At 39.6% G+C, this 21,896-nt stretch overlaps 1 protein-coding gene across 29 annotated transcripts in view; it reads right to left on the bottom strand.

Moving 5' to 3' along the window:
* Positions 1–21,896, bottom strand: part of DST (dystonin) — a 535,648-nt gene that overhangs the window by 197,611 nt on the left and 316,141 nt on the right. For 28 of the 29 annotated variants that reach the window (XM_075598122.1, XM_075598131.1, XM_075598128.1 and 25 more), the window contains 8 exons: positions 21,356–21,534; positions 20,375–20,513; positions 18,879–19,072; positions 17,787–17,949; positions 14,732–14,815; positions 14,227–14,334; positions 13,363–13,461; positions 3,369–3,506 (listed from right to left, as the gene is read on the bottom strand). In XM_075598122.1, the coding sequence (XP_075454237.1) occupies positions 3,369–3,506; positions 13,363–13,461; positions 14,227–14,334; positions 14,732–14,815; positions 17,787–17,949; positions 18,879–19,072; positions 20,375–20,513; positions 21,356–21,534 (1,104 nt within the window). Of the gene's footprint in view, positions 1–3,368; positions 3,507–3,549; positions 6,844–7,841; positions 10,806–13,362; positions 13,462–14,226; positions 14,335–14,731; positions 14,816–17,786; positions 17,950–18,878; positions 19,073–20,374; positions 20,514–21,355; positions 21,535–21,896 lie in introns of those variants that run through there. The other variant, XM_075598146.1, reaches the window with a different exon arrangement.

Raw genomic sequence — 21,896 nt, 5'->3', positions numbered from 1 at the left:
GACAGGGGGAGTCAGAGGGGACAAGGGGGAGTCAGAGGGGACAGGGGGAGTCAGAGGGGACAGGGGAGTCAGAGGGGACAGGGGAGTCAAAGGGGACAGGGGAGTCCGAGGGGACAGGGGAGTCCGAGGGGACAGGGGAGTCAGAGGGGACAGGGGAGCAAAAGAGGGCAGGGGAGTCAGAGGGGACAGGAGAGCAAGTGGGGGCAGGGGAATCAGAGGGGACAGGGGAGTCAGAGGGGACAGGGGAATCAGAGGGGACAGGGGAATCAGAGGGGACAGGGAATCAGAGGGGACAGGAGAGCAAAAGAGGACAGGGGAGTCAGAGGGGACATCAAGTGAGAAAGTCACTGAAAACACACACACAACAGGCCAGTCACAGGAAACACACACACCAGAACAAATACACACAGGACATAGACCCACAGCTTCACCTCGCAACTGCCCATGCTGCTACCTCCTCCTTGATCCCTGAGGTTCTCCATTCAGAACTTTAGCCCAACCTGAAAAGGCTCCATTTATGACAACTATCTATTGTGTAACCTTCAACTCGTTTTCAATTCAAATGCAAATAGTTTTACAGAGACCAATTTCCTTTACTGAACCTCCTGTGTGGAACCGTAAAAAAAGCCTTTGCAAAATCTAAGTAGACAATATCAACTGCATGATCCTGGTCTAAATTCTTACTTACCTCCTCAAAGAAACAAATAAGGTTAGTTTGGCATGATCTATCCTTCCTAAATCCTTGCTGACTATTACTAATCATTTTTTTCCCATTGAGTATTCCTGAATATTATCCCGTATTAAACCTTAAAGTAGTTTCCCCACTATTGAAGTCAGGCTTACAGGTGTGTATTTCCCCGGTTGTGATCTAGCTCCCTTTTTAAATATAGGCACTACATCTGCTTTAGGCCAATCTCTTAGATGTATGCCATCGGGGCCACGTGCCTTATTTACTTTAATTTTATCAAGCACTATCTAAGCACCAATCTCATGGAACCAAGGGTTCATTAATATAAATTTTGTGGCTTCCTCCTGTTGCAATATTTATGCAATTTGGTCCTTCTAGGTAAATACAGAGGCAAATAATGAATGTAATACCTCCTGCTTTTCTTTATCTCCAATAATTTGCCTGCCCATCTCAAACTGAAAGGGTCCTATATATTATTTTCTTATATTTTTGTTATTAAGGTACTTAAATAACTTTTCAGGGTTGATCTTACTTTCTATTGTAATCCTTTATTCCTTTTTCAAATGTTGATAATTGTATTTCTCTATTGCAACTTCTGTTACACTCCGAATTCTGATATGATGCCTCTGTCCCCTCTGACTTTAAGAATTTAAATACCTGCCTCTTCCTTTCCATAGTTGGTACTATTGTAAACCACATTGTTATCATTTCAAAGGACACAACTTACCTTTTTTTTTTTTTTTTAAAGAATTTGCTGTTTGTTAAAGAACTGCCCCCGTCCACCTGATAATGGAGGGGCTAATTCCACCCTTTACCTACAATGCACTGTAAACCCAGCAGCCCTTGTTATGTCCCTTAGGACAGGAGTGGCCAATGCCAGTCCTCAAGGGCTACCCACAGGTCAGGTTTTCAGGATATCCCTGCTTCAGTACACGTGTCTCAATCAGTGGATCAGTCAATGAATGAGCCACTGATTGAGCCACTTGTACTGAAGCAGGGAAATCCTTAAAATCTGAGCTGTTGGTGGCAGTTAAGGACTGGAGTTGGCCACCCTGCCTTAGGATATGTACTTACTTACTTTACTTTCCACCTCTTCACCCAAGGAAATGTACTGTACACCATATGAGTCAAGCTTAGTTATCCAACTTTTGAGTTGTTGATGCAACATTTAATATTTAAACTAGTATGGTTCAATAAAGAAAAAGCAAATCACATTTTTAGGAAGAGCTGTGTTTAAGAACACTGAGCACTGCGGATTATGGGCCTCATGCAGAGAGCAGCGCTATTTAGAATTGGAGAGGGGATTTTTTTTTAGCTTTATTGGAGAGTTTTTTTCTCCATATGCAAAAAGGGCATAAAAGTGCATTTAGAATCCTTTCTGCATATGGAGAGTTTCAACCAGCGATATGAGCGCTGTTGAAACTAGTGGGGAAAAAATCGATTTTTTTTTTTTCTCCCCCACCGGCCGCAGAGCGCCAGCTGCTTGGTGGAGAGGAAAAATGTTGAAAATCGCGCCATTTTTTTTCCGCGAACAGCCACTAGATGGCGTTCGCTGCTCTCTGAATACGGCCGTTTTCAACACTGGAGAGATTTCTGTTCTCTCCAGCCGCGCGGCGAGATTCTGAGAAAAAAAAATGGCGCTTTTTTTAAAACTCCCCATTTTCTGCCTTTCTAAAGGCAGATTTCGCCAATACATGCCGCTTTCCCTGTTAGCGCTGCTCTCTGCATGAGGCCCTATGTCATTTTGAGAAGGTGTTAAAGTTACCTTTAGGCAAGTGCCCTTATTTTACCTATACCTCAGGTACCACACGTAATCGATTGCACATTCCACTGGAATGTAGAACTGCGCTGTGTACAGTACATGGGAAACACCATCTAAAACTAAACTAGGAAAACAGGATGTAGGGAGTTATAGTACGCTGGACGAAGAATCAGAATGCTTTGATGAATAAAACTGTTGTTTGTTAACTCACACTTCCCTCATTCCTTTAGTAAAAAAATGAAATACAGGACACGTACAGTAAGTTTGCGCATTATAAAAAAATTTTTACCAAATTTTTTTTTTAAACATGTGATACTGTACACCTGATAGGTTTTTATTTTAGTTGTATTGGTGGATGTTTTTTACACATACATAATTGAGGACAGTATCAGTGAGCGACGCAGAGCTACCATATCACACAGTATTTTCATTTTCACAATTCCTGCCTAACTTCTGCAACCAAAAAATAACATGTCTTATGTGAATACATAGACACCACAGCTGTAAACATGAACTTCAAAGGTTAAACAGCGATATTGTCAATTGTGACATTTTCATGCTGTAAGGTGCCCTACATTTTTAACACTTGCATTTTTTGCATGGTGAGAACATGTTCGGCTATATATACTGTACTAATAAGCACTCCTTTATATAACGCCTTCTGTGCCTAACAACACCTTTGCGGCCCATTCAAGTGAATAGGACATTATAGGCCATATCCACTAAGCAGTGCTACTCCAGAAGGAACCTCGTCCGGAATACAACGTGTATCCCATTTACTCGAATCGGATATATTTAACGACCAGTGCTGGCAGGTGTTTTATGGCGTTCCGCTGCTTAGTAACTATGGTGCATAATGTTACTTATGAATAACCAGGAGGAATGCCATGAGAATCTGCCAAAAAAGGTTTTTAGTACCTGTGGCTTAGAAAAAGGTTTCATTTCTGCACTTTCTTGTCCTCCTCCTCTGCTCAGCGTTTTAGTGACCTTAGACACCCAATTCAGTATCTCCCCTGCTTTCTTTACATGTTCTTTCTTTTCCTCTTCCAGTGACTTCTGGCAATAAATGCATGGTTCAAAAAAATAAATGTAAACATGATATGTGAACAGACAATAACACGGTTATATTCGAATCCACACTAAAAACAACTCACAGAACTATGAGATTTGGTTCAGATACAATTTTCATTGACATAAGTAATGACAGGGTATAAAATAATGTTGTTATAAACAGTTGAAATATAATCGTTATTGCTATGTTGAAAATCAAATACAACAAATATATGAATAACACAAAAGACCATTGATTTAGACAACATTACAACACTGAGGGTACTGCCTTTGCATTAGCTTCCCTGTATTACAACATGTACCAGTTATTACTTAATACAAATACGCAAAGATGTTCACACTCAAACACTGGAAGGGTTTGCAATAAATACCCTTCAGTTGTTTTTTTTTTAAGCCAACAACAACACAACACCTCAAGCCCTTTTCACCTCAATTCCCAGCCCTGTAGCCGTGATAGAGAGAAATGATCACGCGGGTGCTTCTTGGGGTTTGTGGCAGAATGCATAGCCGTACAGTGTATCTTCTACCTCCTTTATATGGAAAGACGAGAATACTGTATATACAGTAGATTTGTGTCCAGCAAGTATCAACCAGGAAGTACTGACCGCCATGTTGATTTTATATACATTATGTAGGATATTTAACCATATTTGAAGAATTACCACTTCTTTTTTTTTTATTATGAACTCATCCCAGTATAGGGTGTTCTATTTTACTTCTAAATTACAAACTACTAATTGGGAGCTATTGCATCTTGAATCATCAATAGTAAACACTGTGAACTGAAAAAATATTTTGTATACTTTACATTATCAAAACACTAACTTACAAAGAGCAAATGCACATATATTATATGGGGATGTAGTATTCTGTACTTAAATGTACTAGCGTAGCACTACAATTATATAGTAACAATGTACTACAGTATATATTTTGTCATCCTGTTATATAATAGCCTGCCTTTTAAACTCACAATGTTACAATGAACATGCAACTATTGATGTTTAATGATTGAAACTGTATCACATAATGAAAAACCTTACGTAAGTTTGGAGAACCATTTTCATTCATGGTTACTACAAACTTAAAAACCAACATGTTTCAACCAACAATAGTGTTAAGTACATAGACATGCTAACATATGCATATATTTAATTCTAAATATAGGCATTTGATTATTCCTCATTTCAAACTCTATGATGACACATACTTGATTTTGCATTCCTTTTTAGTGAAACCATCCTTTCATCTCGTATTTATGTATTCACTAGCCATATTGCCCCTGTTTGCTTCATGGTGGGCAAACCTTTGCACTAATTGCTATGCTTGTTTGACAAGCTATTGATCAGTCGATATACACGCTCGTATGATCACAATCAGCAACGTCCACCGGAATAAAATAGCATTCGCGTTATTGTGAAGTAAAGTAAAGGCTCGGAATTCCAATGCTGCGAGGGAGAGTTGATTCCATTAATCGAAGTCCCGTGTGGCAATCATAAACAGCCTTATCCAGAGCATCTTTGTAGGACAACTTTCTCCTTGTCTTGGGGCAAGTAAGATTTTTGATGTAGGAATTTTCATCCTTAAGTTTTGTGGCTGTCACAGCATCAACAACACCTTTTTTTATTGCCTCTTCCAAGGACAGTCGGGCATTAGATCTTGGATCTACCAATCCTCCTGTTAAGTACTGATACTCTAGGCATCGATTACCAATTTCTTTGTTTAACATGCTCATACTCATAGCTTCTGCAGCTGGCATAGCTATCTTGGTTACAGGGTGAATGACACCAGTGAAAGTTAATTCACACTGGTGAATTTGCTTAGCGCTCACCTCATCAATTAAACCCTTCTGTAACGCCTCTTTAATACAATACTTTTTTCCAGTTGATGGATCAATAATGCCTCCAGTGCTGGTTTGGGCTTCAAGGCACCTATACACGGTGACTCTGTCAACCAAGTTTCTTCTCAATGCTTTGAAAACAGAAACCCTTTCATTGGTTTCAGATATCCAAAATCCTGCAATAGGACTATTTGGATCTTTAGTTGTTTTTGACCTATTCACCAACATATCAGCCAGTTCAGTGGCTGAAATAATCCCTTCCTTAAACTTACTGACTTGTGACATGTCAATTTTACCTTGGGCAACGGCTTCTTCAATTATAAACTGTCTTCCAGTTTTCCGGTCGATTAATTGTATTTGTGAGTTCCCATGTTTATCGAAAACGGTGGCGTTTTCCCACTGACATTCCTGTTGTGAAAGTTCAAAATAGGTACTTTGATCGATAACGCCCCTCTCATATGCCTCAAAACGTGTCATCTCCATACCGGATCTAATATCTACTACAAATATTTTGTGACCATTTTCTGCAGAGAAAGTAGTAATTTTTCTCTCGCCAATTGGCAGAAGGAAGGTTTTACTAGACAAATCCAGGAGGCACATTTCCAGCAATTCGGAGTAATACATACTTTGCTTGCTGACCGGAAAGTGAAAACCTTTCACGTTGCTCGCGGGTTCGTGCAAAAATTTTAAGGTGGTGTGATTTACTAGTCCTTTTAAAACGGCAACTTCTGGTGGGATTCTTATACTTTTAACAGGGTCAATTACTCCTCCGGTGGCAATTTGAGCTTCGAGAATCCGTTTTCCTTTCTGCCGTTCAAGAAGCCTAGCTTCAGTGGCCTGGAAAACTGATAGCCTTTTCCCAGAATGAGTGTATCCTAAGACAGCCTTTTCAGCTTCGAGGAGCCTCTCCTTAAATTCAGGATCAGCAATTCCATTCATTGTGGCCTCCTCGACGGAATATTTTTGGCCTGTAGATGGATCAATGATGAAACCCGTTACTGCTTGTGCTTCTAAAAACTCAAACGCTACACTTTTCTCAATGATTCCTTTCCTTGCTGCTAAAGTGAAAGACATTTTTTCTCTACTTGACTCAATATATAAACCTGCAATCGCGGTAGCTCTTGTTAAAAATGTGTCGAGTGCTTTCTGAATCTCTTGAACAGACTTAAGACCTAACTGAAGCTGTTCCATTGTTTTTGCATCCAGAATTTTAGCTTCAACCAATTGTTTGGCAGTCACACGGTTCCTGAGACCTTGAAAGATGAACCTATCATCGTCGGAGGCACTGTCACTCCGAAATCCATCAGAACCCGCTTGGGTTCTATATTCAGAGGACATATAGCTCATCTTCGGTAAATCTGTTCGCCTAAATCCTTCCAAAATACTGCGTTCATCAAACCTCTGATCTTCATTGTTTAGCAGGATTTCTTTTTCCTGTTTTGTAACTTCAACATGTACATCGTACTGCTTGCTCTTCACTATCTGTAAATAGTAAAGTTTAAAATAAGGATGGATGGTTAGGGAATGTGCCTATATTTTGTAAATATATTGGTCCAACACCCAAGCGGCAAGGTACTAAAGAATCAGCAGAAGTCCTGAAGAAGATTTTCCAGGATTAGCACAGTATAGAAGGAAAGCATAGCCAATAGCACTTGAAAGACATATATATTATCATCTGTCAGAATGTGCTTTCCATACAAAGTCCACAGAGCCATGCAAAAGGTCGCAATATCATTTAGCAGCGTTATGTTGACTTTTTAATTAAAGTATAGTAACTATTTCTGCAAGAATTTCCTCATTAAATCGTGTCCTTTGGCAAAGCAAGAAATAGGGTGTGAAATGAACAATCTCATTGTATTCTATAAAATGTTCAGGTTCTGAAAACTCCTGTCTACTGAAATCTCACATTCCATGTGATTCCATACAGAACAAACCACATAACCAGACATTTTACAGTATTAAGGGGGGTAATGAGCCCTTTAAAGAATTTTGAAAATGTTTTCTTATTTATAAAAGGCGACGAGAAAAACGTTGTAGTATTTCCAACCAGTTTTGCCTGTTGGACTTGACAAAGGTGCCAGAATATCAGTGAATTGCCAAAAATTGCAAGTTTGACTAATTTTCGCGGCACTGCGCAGAATGAAATGATTTACAAAACATGCTCTTTTCGCACGGAACATGTAAACAGGGCTTTTAGAATACATCGAAATGCAATTACTCTTGAAAAGAGTGCTTTACATGCGGATATACACTTATTGCACTTACTAGAATAGGCCCACACGTGCTTGTCTTTTCTCTCGTTTGGACAACAACATAAGCAATACATTTTGTGCATTTAAAATTCACCATGGGAAATAAATGCAAAGTAGAATGTGCAATTATTAATGCAGCACAGCTAAGCAAGAAATGCCCGAATACCAAGAGGAAGAAAGAATAAGCAAGTAATGTGTATCATAAGCCAGAAAGATGCCAGTGAATACCTCCATAGGTTGGTCAAATTTTCCTATCCCAAATTTTTCTTCTTCAATCCTTAGAGCTTGAATGGCATTCTGAATACTTTTATCCTTTATATGTTCAAGTTCTGACAACTGTCTGTATGGATTGATGTTGTCAATAGAAATTTGAAGCTCTGTGCTTGTCTGTGTAACATACTCTGTAAATGATGGCTTGTTGTCAATACCATCAAGGGATTGCTTTATCCTGGATAGCTGAAGCTGAAGTTCCTTCTGCATACTGCTATCAGAACCATCCATCTGCATTTTATGTTCTTCCATTTGCTCAGTTTTAAACATTGGGATGTTTACTTCAATCGGAGACTCTAGTTTCCGTCGCAACCCAGGAGATGTTGCAGACCTCTGGTGAAACTGTTCAAAATCTCGCTGTGAACCTGAAGATGAATGCATAAAGTTGCCTCCCTTCATTTCATAGTCTGCTTTCTGAACATGGCCCTTAACACTGTTATTTTGCTGAAGCTCATTTTGCAGATATTGTAGTTGCTTTAGATGATCCTTTCTCTGCAAATCCACTTTTTGTTTCAGGTTCTCAACTATTCTCATTTGAGCCTCTAATTCTTCTTCTAGTTTCCGGCACTTCTGAACATGTTCCACTTCCGATTTCTTTTCATGTTTAAGCTGCTCTTGGCACTTCTGAAATCTTTCTTGCATTTCTGACATTTCCAACTTAAGCAACTTACTTTTCTGTTCATGCATATTCTTTTCTTGCTTCAGGGTAACAACCTCAAGCCTCATTTTTGAAAAGTCATTTTCGGTGCTCATGTTAGATTCCATTGTCTTCTCGAGTTTGCTCCGGCATTCGTCTGCAGAATGTTTGTATTTAATAGACTCGTCATGGAATAGGGCTATCTTTTTCTGTGCTAGTTGTTCATCCACAGTCTTCTGGTGAAGGTCATCTTGTGCCTTCTTCAGTTTAATATTTAGTTCTTGCAGATGTTCCTGGTTCAGTTGAACTTTCTGATCTGTCAGCTTCTTCTCTACACTACAGGTGTTTAGTTCAGACTTTATATTTCTGATCTCCTTTTCATAATTAAGTATTGTTAGGTTTTGTTTATCACATTTCTGCTTCAACTCATTTAAAGCATTTCTGGATTTTGTCAAGTCATCTTCTAGCCTTTTAACCATGTTTTGAACTTCTTGTTCCATCCTGGTCTGTTTTTGCAACTGTTCATTTGTAGTTCTTAGTTGTTCTTTAAAACTGTCTAGTTGACCTTTTAACGTATTACTATTTTTCTCCAAAGTATTTTTCTCCAAAGCTGTCTTTTCAGAGTCGCATTTCAACTTTCTCAACAGCAAATCTGTCTCATTGTTCAATTTAGTAAGTTCCTCCAACTTTTGTTTCAATGTGCTTGACCACTGATTACTTTTGGACAAGTCATCTTGAAGCTTTAGAATTTTCTGCTGGTTCTCTTTCTCAGCTCTAGAATTTTGAAGGAGCTCTTCTTGACTTTTCTTGAGCTGTTCCCGTAAACTGTCAGATTCTTCACTACGTGACTGAGATCTCTGCTCTGCTGCAAGTTTTTCTTGCTGCAAAGAACTTACTTGTGCATTCAGATATTTCCCAGTGCTCTCAGATTTTGACAGCAACCGAGCAAGTTCATCCAATTTTTTCCTTAAATCTTCCACTTCTTGTTTCTTTCTAGACAAGTCTTCTTCTAGGAATGATATTTTTTGCTGGATATTTCTTTCAGACATTTCCCTTTGTCTTAGATCTTCCTGAGTAACTTTAAGCTTCTCTCTGACATCATCAAAATCCCCCTTTTGCATCTTTATTTTATGTTCCAGAGAATGCTTATCCTGTTGTAATAGCTTTATTTCCTCTTCATAACCGATTCTAACTTTATTAAGCTCTGTGGTCTCTTGCATTGCATCTTCAGCTTTATCTTGGCTTTGGTGTAATTTCCTTTCAAATTCTCTAAGTTGCAACACATAGTTTTGTTCCAGCTGATTCTTTTGTTCCAAGTCATTTTTGAGTTGTTGCAATATGTTATGTGTGTCATCTAATTGATTTCTTAGTTGACGGGCCTTCTCATCCGCAGCAGCTTTTTGTATCTGAATGGTGCTCAGTTCCGATTTAACCTGCTTGATCTCATTCTCAGATTTCTTGTTGACAAGTGTAAGATCATCTAGCTGTTGCTTTGTAGTATCTGCCTTTTTAGCATATTGTTCTACCTGAGGCCCTCTCATTTCTGATTCAATCCTGTAATGCATGTCTTGTACAGATGCACGTGTTGGCATTACAGTCTCCTTACTGGAAGAGAAACTGTATTTTACTTCTGTCATTTGTCTTTTAGCTTCCGATTCAATCTTCTCCTTTTCTCCATGCTCCTTTTCTATTAGCTTTATCTGAAAAGCCAGGTCATATTCAAGTTGTTTGATGTGTCTTAAAAGTTCCTCCTCATTATCAGCTTTCCGTTTCAAGTCTCCCATCAAACTGTGTTTTTGGTGTGCAAATTCTTGAAGCTCAAGATCTTTTCTTTTCAGGTGCTCTTCCAACTTCCTTCTTGCAGTTGTAGTTTCCTCTATCTGAGTCTTAAATGCCCTGAGTTTGTCTTCTACAGCATCTCGTTTTGATTCTGCCTGCAGTTTTAGCTGGTGTTCATGCTCAAGCTGCTGCTCAGCTGCAGCCTTCTGCTTTACTGTAGTTTCCAATTCCAAACGAAATTGCTGAGCCTCATATTCGGCCTTCGTTCTCTGCAGACTTATGTCTTCCATCGTTTTCTGCTGTTTCTTAATTTCCATCTCAGCTGCAGCTTTCACCTTAGGTACTTCTTGTTCTAATAGATACTTTTGCTTTTTCACTTCCTCTAAAGTTTTCTCAAGCTCGCGGATTCTTTTCAAAAGCCTGTCGTTTTCTTCTGTGGATGCTTTTTGTTGTTCTATTAAATCTGGGTATGCTGCGGTGGTAGAACTGCCTGTATACATTATAATCTAAAACAAAGTAAAATGAGACATAAAACACAATTGAACCGTGCTCTACTAAACTGATGAGAATGGAAAACTTAGAACAATATACCTGGTGTCCTCAGTCCATAACAATTTGTGTATAAAAGTCCAATGTGCAGATGAGACATGCTTGCACAAATAACAGAGGAAATAATTAAATGTATGCTGTTAGGAACAAGATCGGATCAGGATTCTTAAAGGCCAAGTTGAGTTTTCTCAAAAGGCCGACAACTATTGGTGTGGCCTACAAAACTGGTAGGTAGCATGCACTAAATGTTACCATCCAGTGGAATGGCTGAATGTGTGTGGAGCTAAAGCTTTTCAGACAGCAAGGCTGCACTGTACAGTAGGTAAATGTAAAACTAATAGTCAAGTTCAAACACAATGCATTGAATGTAACTAGCCCATATCATTCATCAATTTCACACCTGGTCAGTGTTTAAAGGTCTATTGGGCTTCAAAAGAAAAGGGAGGATATGGGGCACTCCAACTATATTCAGTTGTAATGTGTATTGACTATGACTTGAAATTGACTTACCGTATTCTGCACCTCAAAAGAGAGCGATGTTTTCTACCACCTTGTCTTCCCAGGGAAGTGCCAGGAAAGCAGTCAGAAATGAAAGACCCCAAAGTCCACATAGCAAGAGACATATAGTATGTAAGGTCTGCAGTGCCCTCAAGCAGTGATACACAGACGCAAGGAATAGCCTTGCATGTGTATCTTGGGAAAACATGCAAAACAACATATAAGTCACAATACGCCGCCAACGAAGAACAGAAAATTAGAGTTGAACTGAAACAACAGCCACAATGGTTAATGCAAAACTGAAACATGTATAACATTTCTTTAGGTTCACTTTTATGGTACTTTTATCATCAGTAGCTAATGCAAAGGCAGATTTGTTCCTTTAATTTCCTTTTTTATAAGAATATTGAATTTTGTTGAATTGTTAGCAAAAACAAAACATCAAGTACCAAAACAAAAAAACACCTGCCAAATCTGTATGCTTCTTATTAACGGTCAAAAAAATGAGCTTTGTAGGATAACTCTATTTAATCTTTTTACCAATTTAAAGCAGCAATCTCACCAATCCCAACTGCTATATTCCTAGCTCCTTACCCCCTCCCCTGGTTACCAAGATCTACTGAACATGGGTCTGTGTTTATTTTTGCCCTGTTTGACTATATTTACATGATATCAGTTGGTTTTCTAGCACAAACACGTGCACAAGCTTTCAATACTAGTGCATAACAGGTGTAATCTTTCAATATTTTGCCACCCTTTTTCTGCAACAGGGAAATTACAGAATCTTGCGGCCGAGCAATATTTGGGTTCATATTTTACTTCCATCGGTAACCTACTGCTCAACAAGGAGTATCATTTTCACCTGGACCAGCAGGTCAGGTTTTAAGGATATCCCTGCTTCAGGAAAGGTGGCTCAGTATTATAACATTTTATATTCTCCCTGTTAGTCAGCTTAGAAAAGCAAAACGAAGGATCCCATCACCAAAGAGGAACGAGAAAGGATGTTAATTCCCTCAGGAAATCAAAGGTCTTTTGTGAAGATAAAACAGACATGATACTGTAAAGTACATTTGCATTTTAAACATCTTTATATAACAAATATTCATAAGTATTATTAATATTATAATAATAATAATAATAATAATAATAATAATAATAATAACTTCTCACACAATAATGCAATTTCTGATTTCTTACTGATACCCTGATGTTACTTGAGAGAAAGTAGAATGTGTTGCATAGTGTAATGTTTCAGCTTCAGTGCAAACTGTTATGCATGTACTGATATGCAAAATGCTTGGCTTAAGAGTTCTCAAGAATAGCAACATGATTCAGATACCTGAGAGTACCTTCATTGTTTAAAGACATTTAGAATTTAGACAGAAAAAGCTCTTGTGATAAATCTGAAACGTAACCAAATTTAATTCAATTAGTGATAAATATATAGTGGATAAATGCATGTCATAATACAGATACTTTCTGTATATATTTTTTATTAAAAAAACAATAGGTATAATACATTTATAGAGAAAGGGGCCTATTCATTAAACTCCAAGTGCATTTTTTGGTACAAATAGCACAGATATGCATCTTGCTATATTCATTAAGGCCGTTATCGCCGGTTCAAACTGCGTAAAAACTGAATTTTTTTTAGGTAATTTGGATCCGGCTATACAATTCCATACTGTATACAATTTGTTTATGCAAATTCAGTAATGCAGCACAATAGTGCCATGTCTGATTAGTTTATTTGCTTTTGTATGATGGTCATATGATATATTTACCACAGATAACGTTGAGCTTTGTTAAAGGACTCTCAAGTCCAGTGTGGACAGTTCTCTGTCCAAGTTTTGTATTAACATCTCCAAAGCTGAAGAGAAATGCTGATCATTCTACAGTACAACAAGAGTTTGAATGCCAGTCAGGCACCGAGAGCGTGTGAGAGATAATAGAAGGAGTGTGTGTCTACATCTCATAAATTGGATTCATTTGATTGATTTCAAGTTTTCTCTTTACCTCTTCTTCTTCCATTCTCTTGAAAGCATCCCCAGAAAATCGAACATGCTGAGTAATCAAGGTCATCAAAGCACTGTAGCGGGTCCTTAAATCCATGTACTAAAAGACAACACAAGGAAATTAGGCTAGCACTAGCCGTGATGCAATGGCATTAAAAACCGGGCCTTATATAATGCCATTTACCTCAGCCTCTATAACCACTAATTAAGCAGATGTTAAACTGCATTCTCCAGCTCAGACCCACAAAAGGGAACTAAGCTTTAGCCCACCTTAACTCCCATTCATTTGAAATGGATTTGTGGATCTGTGTTCCTTCCCATGACATGTTAGAGCTTATTTTCCCCTTCTTCTGTTCATCCTTCATCATATCCGATTCCAATGCCCTCTCTGATCCACTAATAATCGCTTCCATTTCCCGCCCATTTCAGTGTTAGCATCCCACACTCACTACAGTCTAGATGTCCCTTCTCAGAACCCTTCCATTGATCCGAGGGACCCCATTTTCAATTCCATGTTGTGGGATTCAGACCACTACATGTATTCACTTGCCAGTTGCCGCCTATTTGGAACACAAGGCCTTTTCTATTTTTGTTTTACTAATACAAAAGCGACCATTTTCTTTTCTTACCCATGTCAACAGACTTTGATTGAGGTATATGTAATTTGCTGACCTTTTACATATTTGGCAACGATGCAAAGGAACTATTATGTACATTTTATGAGATCAAAAATGAATTCAGCTGCTTATGTCTCTAATATAATACTGGACACAAGTAATAAATGTAACATTTGCCATTGCCAGAAATGGAGAGAATACGTGGTTAATTGAGAGCCTGTGTCTAATACACTGATTGCATACATTACCTCTTGAACAATGAAGTCTGAGGAGCTTTGAAGTCTTCTACGCTTCATGGGGGATTTTTGATGGGAATCAACCAATGCTCTGTATGTCATTACCTGTAACTCATAGTCCTGTGAGGATACATTAATACGGTTAATCAAGTTATTCTATTTGAACAAATGAGACCTACAGTATTGTGAAGATTCATGATCCTTTAAAGGAAAACAGATATTTGAAAATGCCTTTTTAAGTTCTCTGAAAACAGCAGTCCAGGAAAGCCGTTCTTCCCCATTAATATGTGCATCAATACAATCCACACAATGATAAGTAATTCGCTACGTTGTCAATTCTCATAGTACAGAACTGATTTTTTTGATTTTTTTTTTAAACACGCACATGTAGAATATTGCTTGGTCTGCAGCTTTAAATTGAAAATATATTTAAAAGTGTAAATAGATATAGTGCATATCTCTGGACACTAAAGTGACTTAAAACAAAAAATTGCTTGAATTATCAAAGTTGAATTACCTTAACTGTTGAGGAATATTGTTCCGAATACTTTTGACACTCATCCATCTTGTTTTGCTTCATTTCAATTTCAGAAATCAGCATCTTGATATAAATATGAGGACATTTTTTGTAAATGACAAACCAAAATGAAAGGCTGTGTTACACTGGCGTCACATTTAATTCTTACTTTTCCCGCACAGCTGGATGCGTGCGGGCCGCGTGGTGACGGCGGCATGTCGGCGTGTCACTGTGACGTCACTGTCACGTGGCACGCCCGGCTTCCCTGGCTTCCCCGACACCCCTGAAGTTGAAGTGAGGTAAGCGGGGGTGCGGGGAAGCAGAGGGGCAAAGGCAGGAGCAGCTAGTGGGCCGGGAAGGGGAACAAAAATGCGCGCGAGGGGATACGGCTGGCGCGCTGTTTAGTCACGGCGCCAGCCGGAGTAAATCCCCGGCCAATTAGTGGCAAATGTAAGAATAAAGGCTGCCGCAGCAGTATACTGCAGGGGTGCGTAAACATTTGGAGCTGCGCTCCCTTGCCTGCTCACACTGCTGCTCGCACCCCCTTACCTCTTTTGCCGGAATCAAATAACGCTGCGGGGTCAAGTCACATCACTGACCCGTGGCGTCATTTGATGCTGCGTTGCCATGGTGACACATTACATCAATATTCTGAATCCCGGTAAGTGAAGGTGCAGAGGCCTCACGCGATCCCCTGGCATTTAATTTAAATGCCTTGGGGAAGAGCGGGGGCCTCCGCAACCGCTGCGCCCCCCCCCCCTGAAAAATCTTCCCCCCAGTTTGCGCACCCCGGTTATACTGTATATTACAAGAGCTAAAGAGTAAGCCATTTCAGAGGCCTGTGTATCAACTCGCTGAAAAAAAACAGCCTATTTTGCTCCAGAATCGTGTCATATGCACCAAACTTGTTGTTCCGTTTCTTACATAAGATGCAGATTTTTCAGCAAAGAAAGCTAACATCACCTCATACCTGACAGATTTTTGGGCGTAGATTGAAAGGAGAAAGTGATGCTCAGATGTACACAATTTTATACATGTCATTATAATTTGTGCGCCATCCAACTCCTCCCTAACTCATTCTTTTGATACAAAAATGTGCATTCTACAAAAAACAGAGCCTTGATACACTGATACAAGTCCTTGATACAGTGACACAAGTCCTTGATACACTGATACAAGTCCTTGATACAGTGACACAAGTCCTTGATACACTGATACAAGTCCTTGATACACTGACACAAGTCCTTGATACACTAACACACATGTCCTTGATACACTGATACACTGACACAAGTCCTTGATACACTAACACACATGTCCTTGATACACTGATACACTGACACAAGTCCTTGATACACTAACACACATGTCCTTGATACACTGATACACTGACACAAGTCCATGATACACTGATACACTGATACAAGTCCTTGATACACTGATACAAGTCCTTGATACACTGATACAAGTCCTTGATACACTGACACAAGTCCTTGATATACTGATACACTGACACAAGTCCTTGATACACTAACACACATGTCCTTGATACACTGATACACTGACTCAAGTCCTTGATACACTGACACACTGACTCAAGTCCTTGATACACTGACACAAGTCCTTGATACACTAATACACTAACACAAGTCCTTGTTACACTGTCACACATGTCCTTGATACACTGATACAGTACACTGACACAAATCCTTGATACACTGATACACTGACACAAGTCCTTGATACACTAACACACATGTCCTTGATACACTGATACACTGACACAAGTCCTTGATACACTGATACACTGACTCAAGTCCTTGATACACTGACACAAGTCCTTGATACACTAACACAAGTCCTTGATACACTGAGACACAAACACAAGTCATTGATACACTGTCACACATGTCCTTGATACACTGATACACTGACACAAGTCTTGATACACTGATGCAAAGTGGTACAAAACAAAATTTCGCTTCCAAATTGCCTTAGTATACAGTCCCCTTTGAATGCTATAGTTTTTTTTTTATAAAATAGTCACATTTGTATAATTAAATTAGCAGTGTATTTAAATTCCCGGCCAGGCCAATTAAGGCCAGATGACACATTTCAGTTCATTCACTTGAGCCCATATTTAAGAGCTAAGGGGATTATATTAATCTAATTTAAGATCAAAACCTAAAATGAACTGTAATAATCGTTAGGCTAAGGCCCCGCTCCCTCAGTCAGCGCGCCCGCACTGCAGACAGGCGGTGCGCTGACAGGCAATTGACCGCGATATGCGGTCTGTAGGGAGCCGGAGCGGGAGGGGGGCGGGAGTGGGATAGGGGGCGGGAGTGGGAGGGGGGGGCATGGTTAAACATTGCCAGGTCTGAGATCGTGGTGCCATCCACCCCCCCACCACCACCCCCACACACAACACATACACATACAACACATACACACAACCACACACACATACATATACACTCACACATTTTTCCCCGCAGTTCCTTCCCTGCTCCCCTCCCAAGCCACCTCCCATCCGTAGCTCCTTCCCTCCCCTCCTTCCCTCATTGGCTGACTGCCGCACCACGTGACGCGTCAGAGCTGCAAATCACTAGGAGCTTGCAGCATCGGGCAGCTGACGCGTCACAGCACGCAGTCAGCCAAGTAGTAAGGAGCCAGCGGGGACCTCCACACTAGAGGAAAGGGGCTGGTGGTCCGCTGCCGGATGCAGCGGGACAAAGCCTTAGATGTCACAAAGTCAGGGGTGCTCAACTGCAATACTCAAGCCCCCCCTACCCCATCCCAATAGGTCAGGTTTTCAGGATGTCCCAGCTTCAGCACAGGTGGCTCAATCAGTTCCAGCTTCAGCACAGGTGGTTCAATCAGTCCATGCTTCAGCACAGGTGGCTCAATCAGAGGCTCAGTCTTTGACTGAGCCTCTGATTGAGCCACCTGTGCTGAAGCTGGGATTTCCTGAAAACCTGACCTGTTGGGGGTCTTGAGGACTGCATTTGAGCACCCCTGCACTAAGTTACTGAATTGTGGTCTTCCCATACTGTACCTTCTGCTGGTCCAGTTGTTTTGACAGAGCCTTGCTGTTATCAGGCAGGTTTTCCTGCAGCTTACTTTGAGTCTCTTCCATTTCTATCATCCAGGAGTCAAGTACCAGGTGCGATTCTTTGAAGTATTTCAAAGATTTACTAATTCCATCCAGATCACGTAATCTAATTTAGGAACAGCAAACATGACTTTATTCAATAAGCAAAGTGTTGTTTATCGGATAGCTATTTCAATCTTGTTACTACAGTATGTAAATGTCCCCATTTTCTATTACAGGAAAAACATATGTAAGAATGGGATATGTCCGTTAATAAGCTTAGTGATTCTAATACTAGAACTGTGCTTGAACTAGTTTCTATCCATTGTGTAATTGTGGGCACAATTAGCTTATCTGGAAACAGGAAAGAAAAATGGAGGAGCACAGAATGGGAAGAAAAAAAATAAACATACAAGGACAGGAAAAAACAAAATAAAAGGTATACAGTATGAGTAGCACTGTGGCTAGTACTATACACATGATACATAAAGCTTGCCCCCCTGCAGACGCACTTACTAGGATGCCCTCCTAATGTCTCTGTACGTTCTTCCTACCAATTAGATTGTAAGCTCTTTGGAGCAGGGAATCCTCTTTCTAAATGTTACATTTATGTCTGAAGCACTTATTCCCATGATCTGTTATTTGTATTATTGTTATTTATTTGATTGTCACGTGTATTACTACTGTGAAGCGCTATGTACATTAATGGTGCTATATGAAGGCATACATACATATATACATACATACAAACAAACAAAGGTAGTGATAGGTTACGTTTAGAGAACATTTACGATTAAAGGAATAAACAAAGAATGGAAGTAACGGAAAGTAAAGCAAAAAAAAAATATTGGGAAAAAATGGGGAGGGCAGGGAGTTACAATTAAGCTTCAAATCATAAATATGGGGAAAGTCAATTGCATGAAAGCAGACTACAAAGCCAGCAGGAGCGACAAATTGTACGGAAACAATTTGGAAATAGTCAAACTGAGCAGAGAAGACGCAATTCCAACAAGAAGAAACAAATTGCAATGCTAGATTTGAAAAATCAATACAGGCCTGTTATCAATCTGAGAATGTACATGCTGCCATCTCTCTGCCAGCTGGTCGGCCTTTTCTTTGTGCCAATCAAAGTCAAGGTCGCGCTCTCGGTGTACTTTAAACATTTGGTCGCTGATGGTCTTGGCTTTCTGCAATTCATCCTCTAACGCGTGAAACACCTCCCTTTTTTCATCCACCTCAGACCTCCATTGCTGTAAAGAAAATACAAAAAAAGTAGCCTTGTGTGATACAATTTATAAATGGCACAGCTTCTGCGATTCTTTTCAACAATAGGAAATCGGCGCTGTTACCATAGAAGGAAAATATTTTCATTTGTAAAAATTGGAATTTCAACCACATTTCAAACGTCGGCCATTTTAAAGAAACTTGCTGTGAAAGGGAAATGAGAACTTGCCAGAAGCAACACAAGTATCTGTGGATGGGCCACCACTGAACGTGAAAAGATTGCAACAATGGGAGAAATGGATATAAGAATGAAAGGACAGGCTAAGACTGAGTCCCCGGTGGTCACGGCGACGCACACTACGGCGTGCGCGCCACACACCCCAGCACAGCCCTCTATGGGGCAGGCCCCAGTGGCTGTGTGCGTGTGGGTGTGCAAAGTGCTGTGACGCGTACGCTGGCAGGGAAGACAAGAATTTTGTCTTCCCGTGCCACGATGAGGTCACGTGGTGGCATGCAGCCAATAGCAGTGCAGATATGCCCCATCATGGCCCCGCCCCCCTGCGCTCCCCTACACCTCCCCTACAGACCGCCAGTCGCGGCTATAGTCGCTGTACACGCCGCCATGCCGCTAGGCACGCATGCAGCGGGGAGGACTGGGGCCGTAGCCAAAGTCAACAAGAGGGAGTAAAGAGAGGAGTGATAGAGGAAGTACAGGGAGTCATCTCACATCAAGGTGGCCAAAGGAGCCAGTGGTGATGAAGGGAAGGAATATGGAGGAAATAGGAAGCATGTCTGTAAGGTACGTCATTTTATTTTTAGGACTATCACTACTGTACATTTTGTGTAGAATGGGCATTGATATCCATCTTTATTTGAGGTCTGCATTGTAAAACATGTACAACATAAAGGAAAGTCAACAAACTTTTACCCTCTAAGTCAATTCCCTATTGTAAATGCCATATAACGGCAGATCATGTTTTAAAACCAAAAACATAGATTGTAAGCTCCACGGGGCAGGGACCTGTGCCTGCAAAATGTCTTTGTAAAGCGCTACGTAAAACTAGCAGCGCTATACAAGAACATGCTATTATTATTATTATTATTAAAATATTTCTATTTTTGCATATCTATTCCTCAACATATGCCATATGTCCTAGAGAGTTCATTAACTCTAGGAACATCAATAGAGATTGCTTGTGAGGCTATTATTATTATTATCATAATATACTAAGAAGTGGTTCTCGGATACAATAGAAAGTTGGAATTTAATTTTAGCACTATTGTCATCAAGTTATGGATGCAAATATGTGATACTTTCGGACACTTGCCTTTAAGGTGGCCACTAAGGTGTTAATTGTATTTCTGTCTGCAGTAACAGCTTCTTCTTCACACAGTCTCGTCTCAAACAATTTCACAAGGGATTCTGCTCCTTGAGTGTTCTTTAGTACCAGATTTATCGTCTTTAACCTGCAGTAAAGTATGTGCAATAAGCATAATACCAGTTAAGAACAATCAAAAGCTGTCACATCAGATAACCTTGTGATGAACCATGCTGTAGAGAGTACCGCAAAATTTGTTTAAAAAAAGCCTAGAGTACCACTAAAGTGTTATTTAAACCATTACAATGTCTTATTAAAGAAAAGGGGATTTATTTTACATATCACCCCATTCTGTTTTATTATATACATTTTGTTAAAATCTTTCTATAATAAGGTGCACCGGGCTTCCTTGATGTTTCCTTAAATCAGACAGAGCACCTGTACTTTTTTGAGAATATATTGCAGCTCCCTATGGGACTATAAGAGTCAATGGTTGTAGGCAAAATAGCAACTTAATTAAAAAAGTGAAATGGGACAGAAGTTGGTGAAAAATATGTACGTATTCTTCTGAATCATACTTTGCTGCAGTGGTAGTTGAACTATTATTATTAAAGAAGAAATACATAATAGTTGGTTCCAATTACAGTATGTTAGTGTCTTCCAAATGCCGGTATGTATTTATCCAGGTCTCACCTGAACAAGTTCCAATAAAAAAATGGTGGTTATATATGTACAAACATAGATAATGTATTAATATGCCAATCAAAGTATTTTCCCAACAAGGTTAGGCACAAAACTATGTTTTGAATAGTTAATTAGTGCAACATCAGAACTGCAATGTTTGGATTAGTAGAAACCCAAACAATAGACATTTCAGCCACATGGTGTCGCCAGCAGCTACCTGGTTTGATGCCAGAGCATTCTATAAATATGCATTAGTAGCAATGTGGCTCCCATTTCCCCAAGGTCAGCAAATGCATTAGAACCTACTTTTCTAAGTACATGGAAGACATGGAGTACACTTGGTTCATATTCTGGATGACTGTATTGAGCTCAGTATGTAGTGTCTCAGCTGAGGGTGAGATGGCAGCTTGACTGAAGAACTCTTCACATTTATCTGAGATTGCCGACAAATCATCTTTTAGGCGATCAAATTCCTTCTTTAGTTTCTGCACAACGCAAGACACAAGAGGGAACGCGGTTTTATTCCCTAACATAATTTCCATGAAAGCACTTATTGACATGAAATACATTTTCATCATCTCTCTATTGCTTTCAAGAAGAAAATTGAAATAAAAAAATAACAAGTTATTTGACAGGTACGCTTTGTTAAGGATAGGAATTTCTCTGTCTCTTCGTGATAAGAAATCTAGTAAGCTTTTCAGCCCTCATAATGTCAAACCTCAAGTACGAACACTTTATTTTCATATTTTTCACACTTGGAAGGCGTGCGCTTTCGTGTTTTAACATGCAGCACGTAATAATACAAAGGCTAATGCTAATAATTATTTTATTTTTTTATACATTTCCA

The sequence above is a fragment of the Ascaphus truei genome, chromosome 4, assembly GCF_040206685.1.
Source record: "Ascaphus truei isolate aAscTru1 chromosome 4, aAscTru1.hap1, whole genome shotgun sequence".
Lineage (NCBI taxonomy): Eukaryota > Metazoa > Chordata > Amphibia > Anura > Ascaphidae > Ascaphus > Ascaphus truei.
This window is presented reverse-complemented; position numbering and strand designations above follow the sequence as displayed.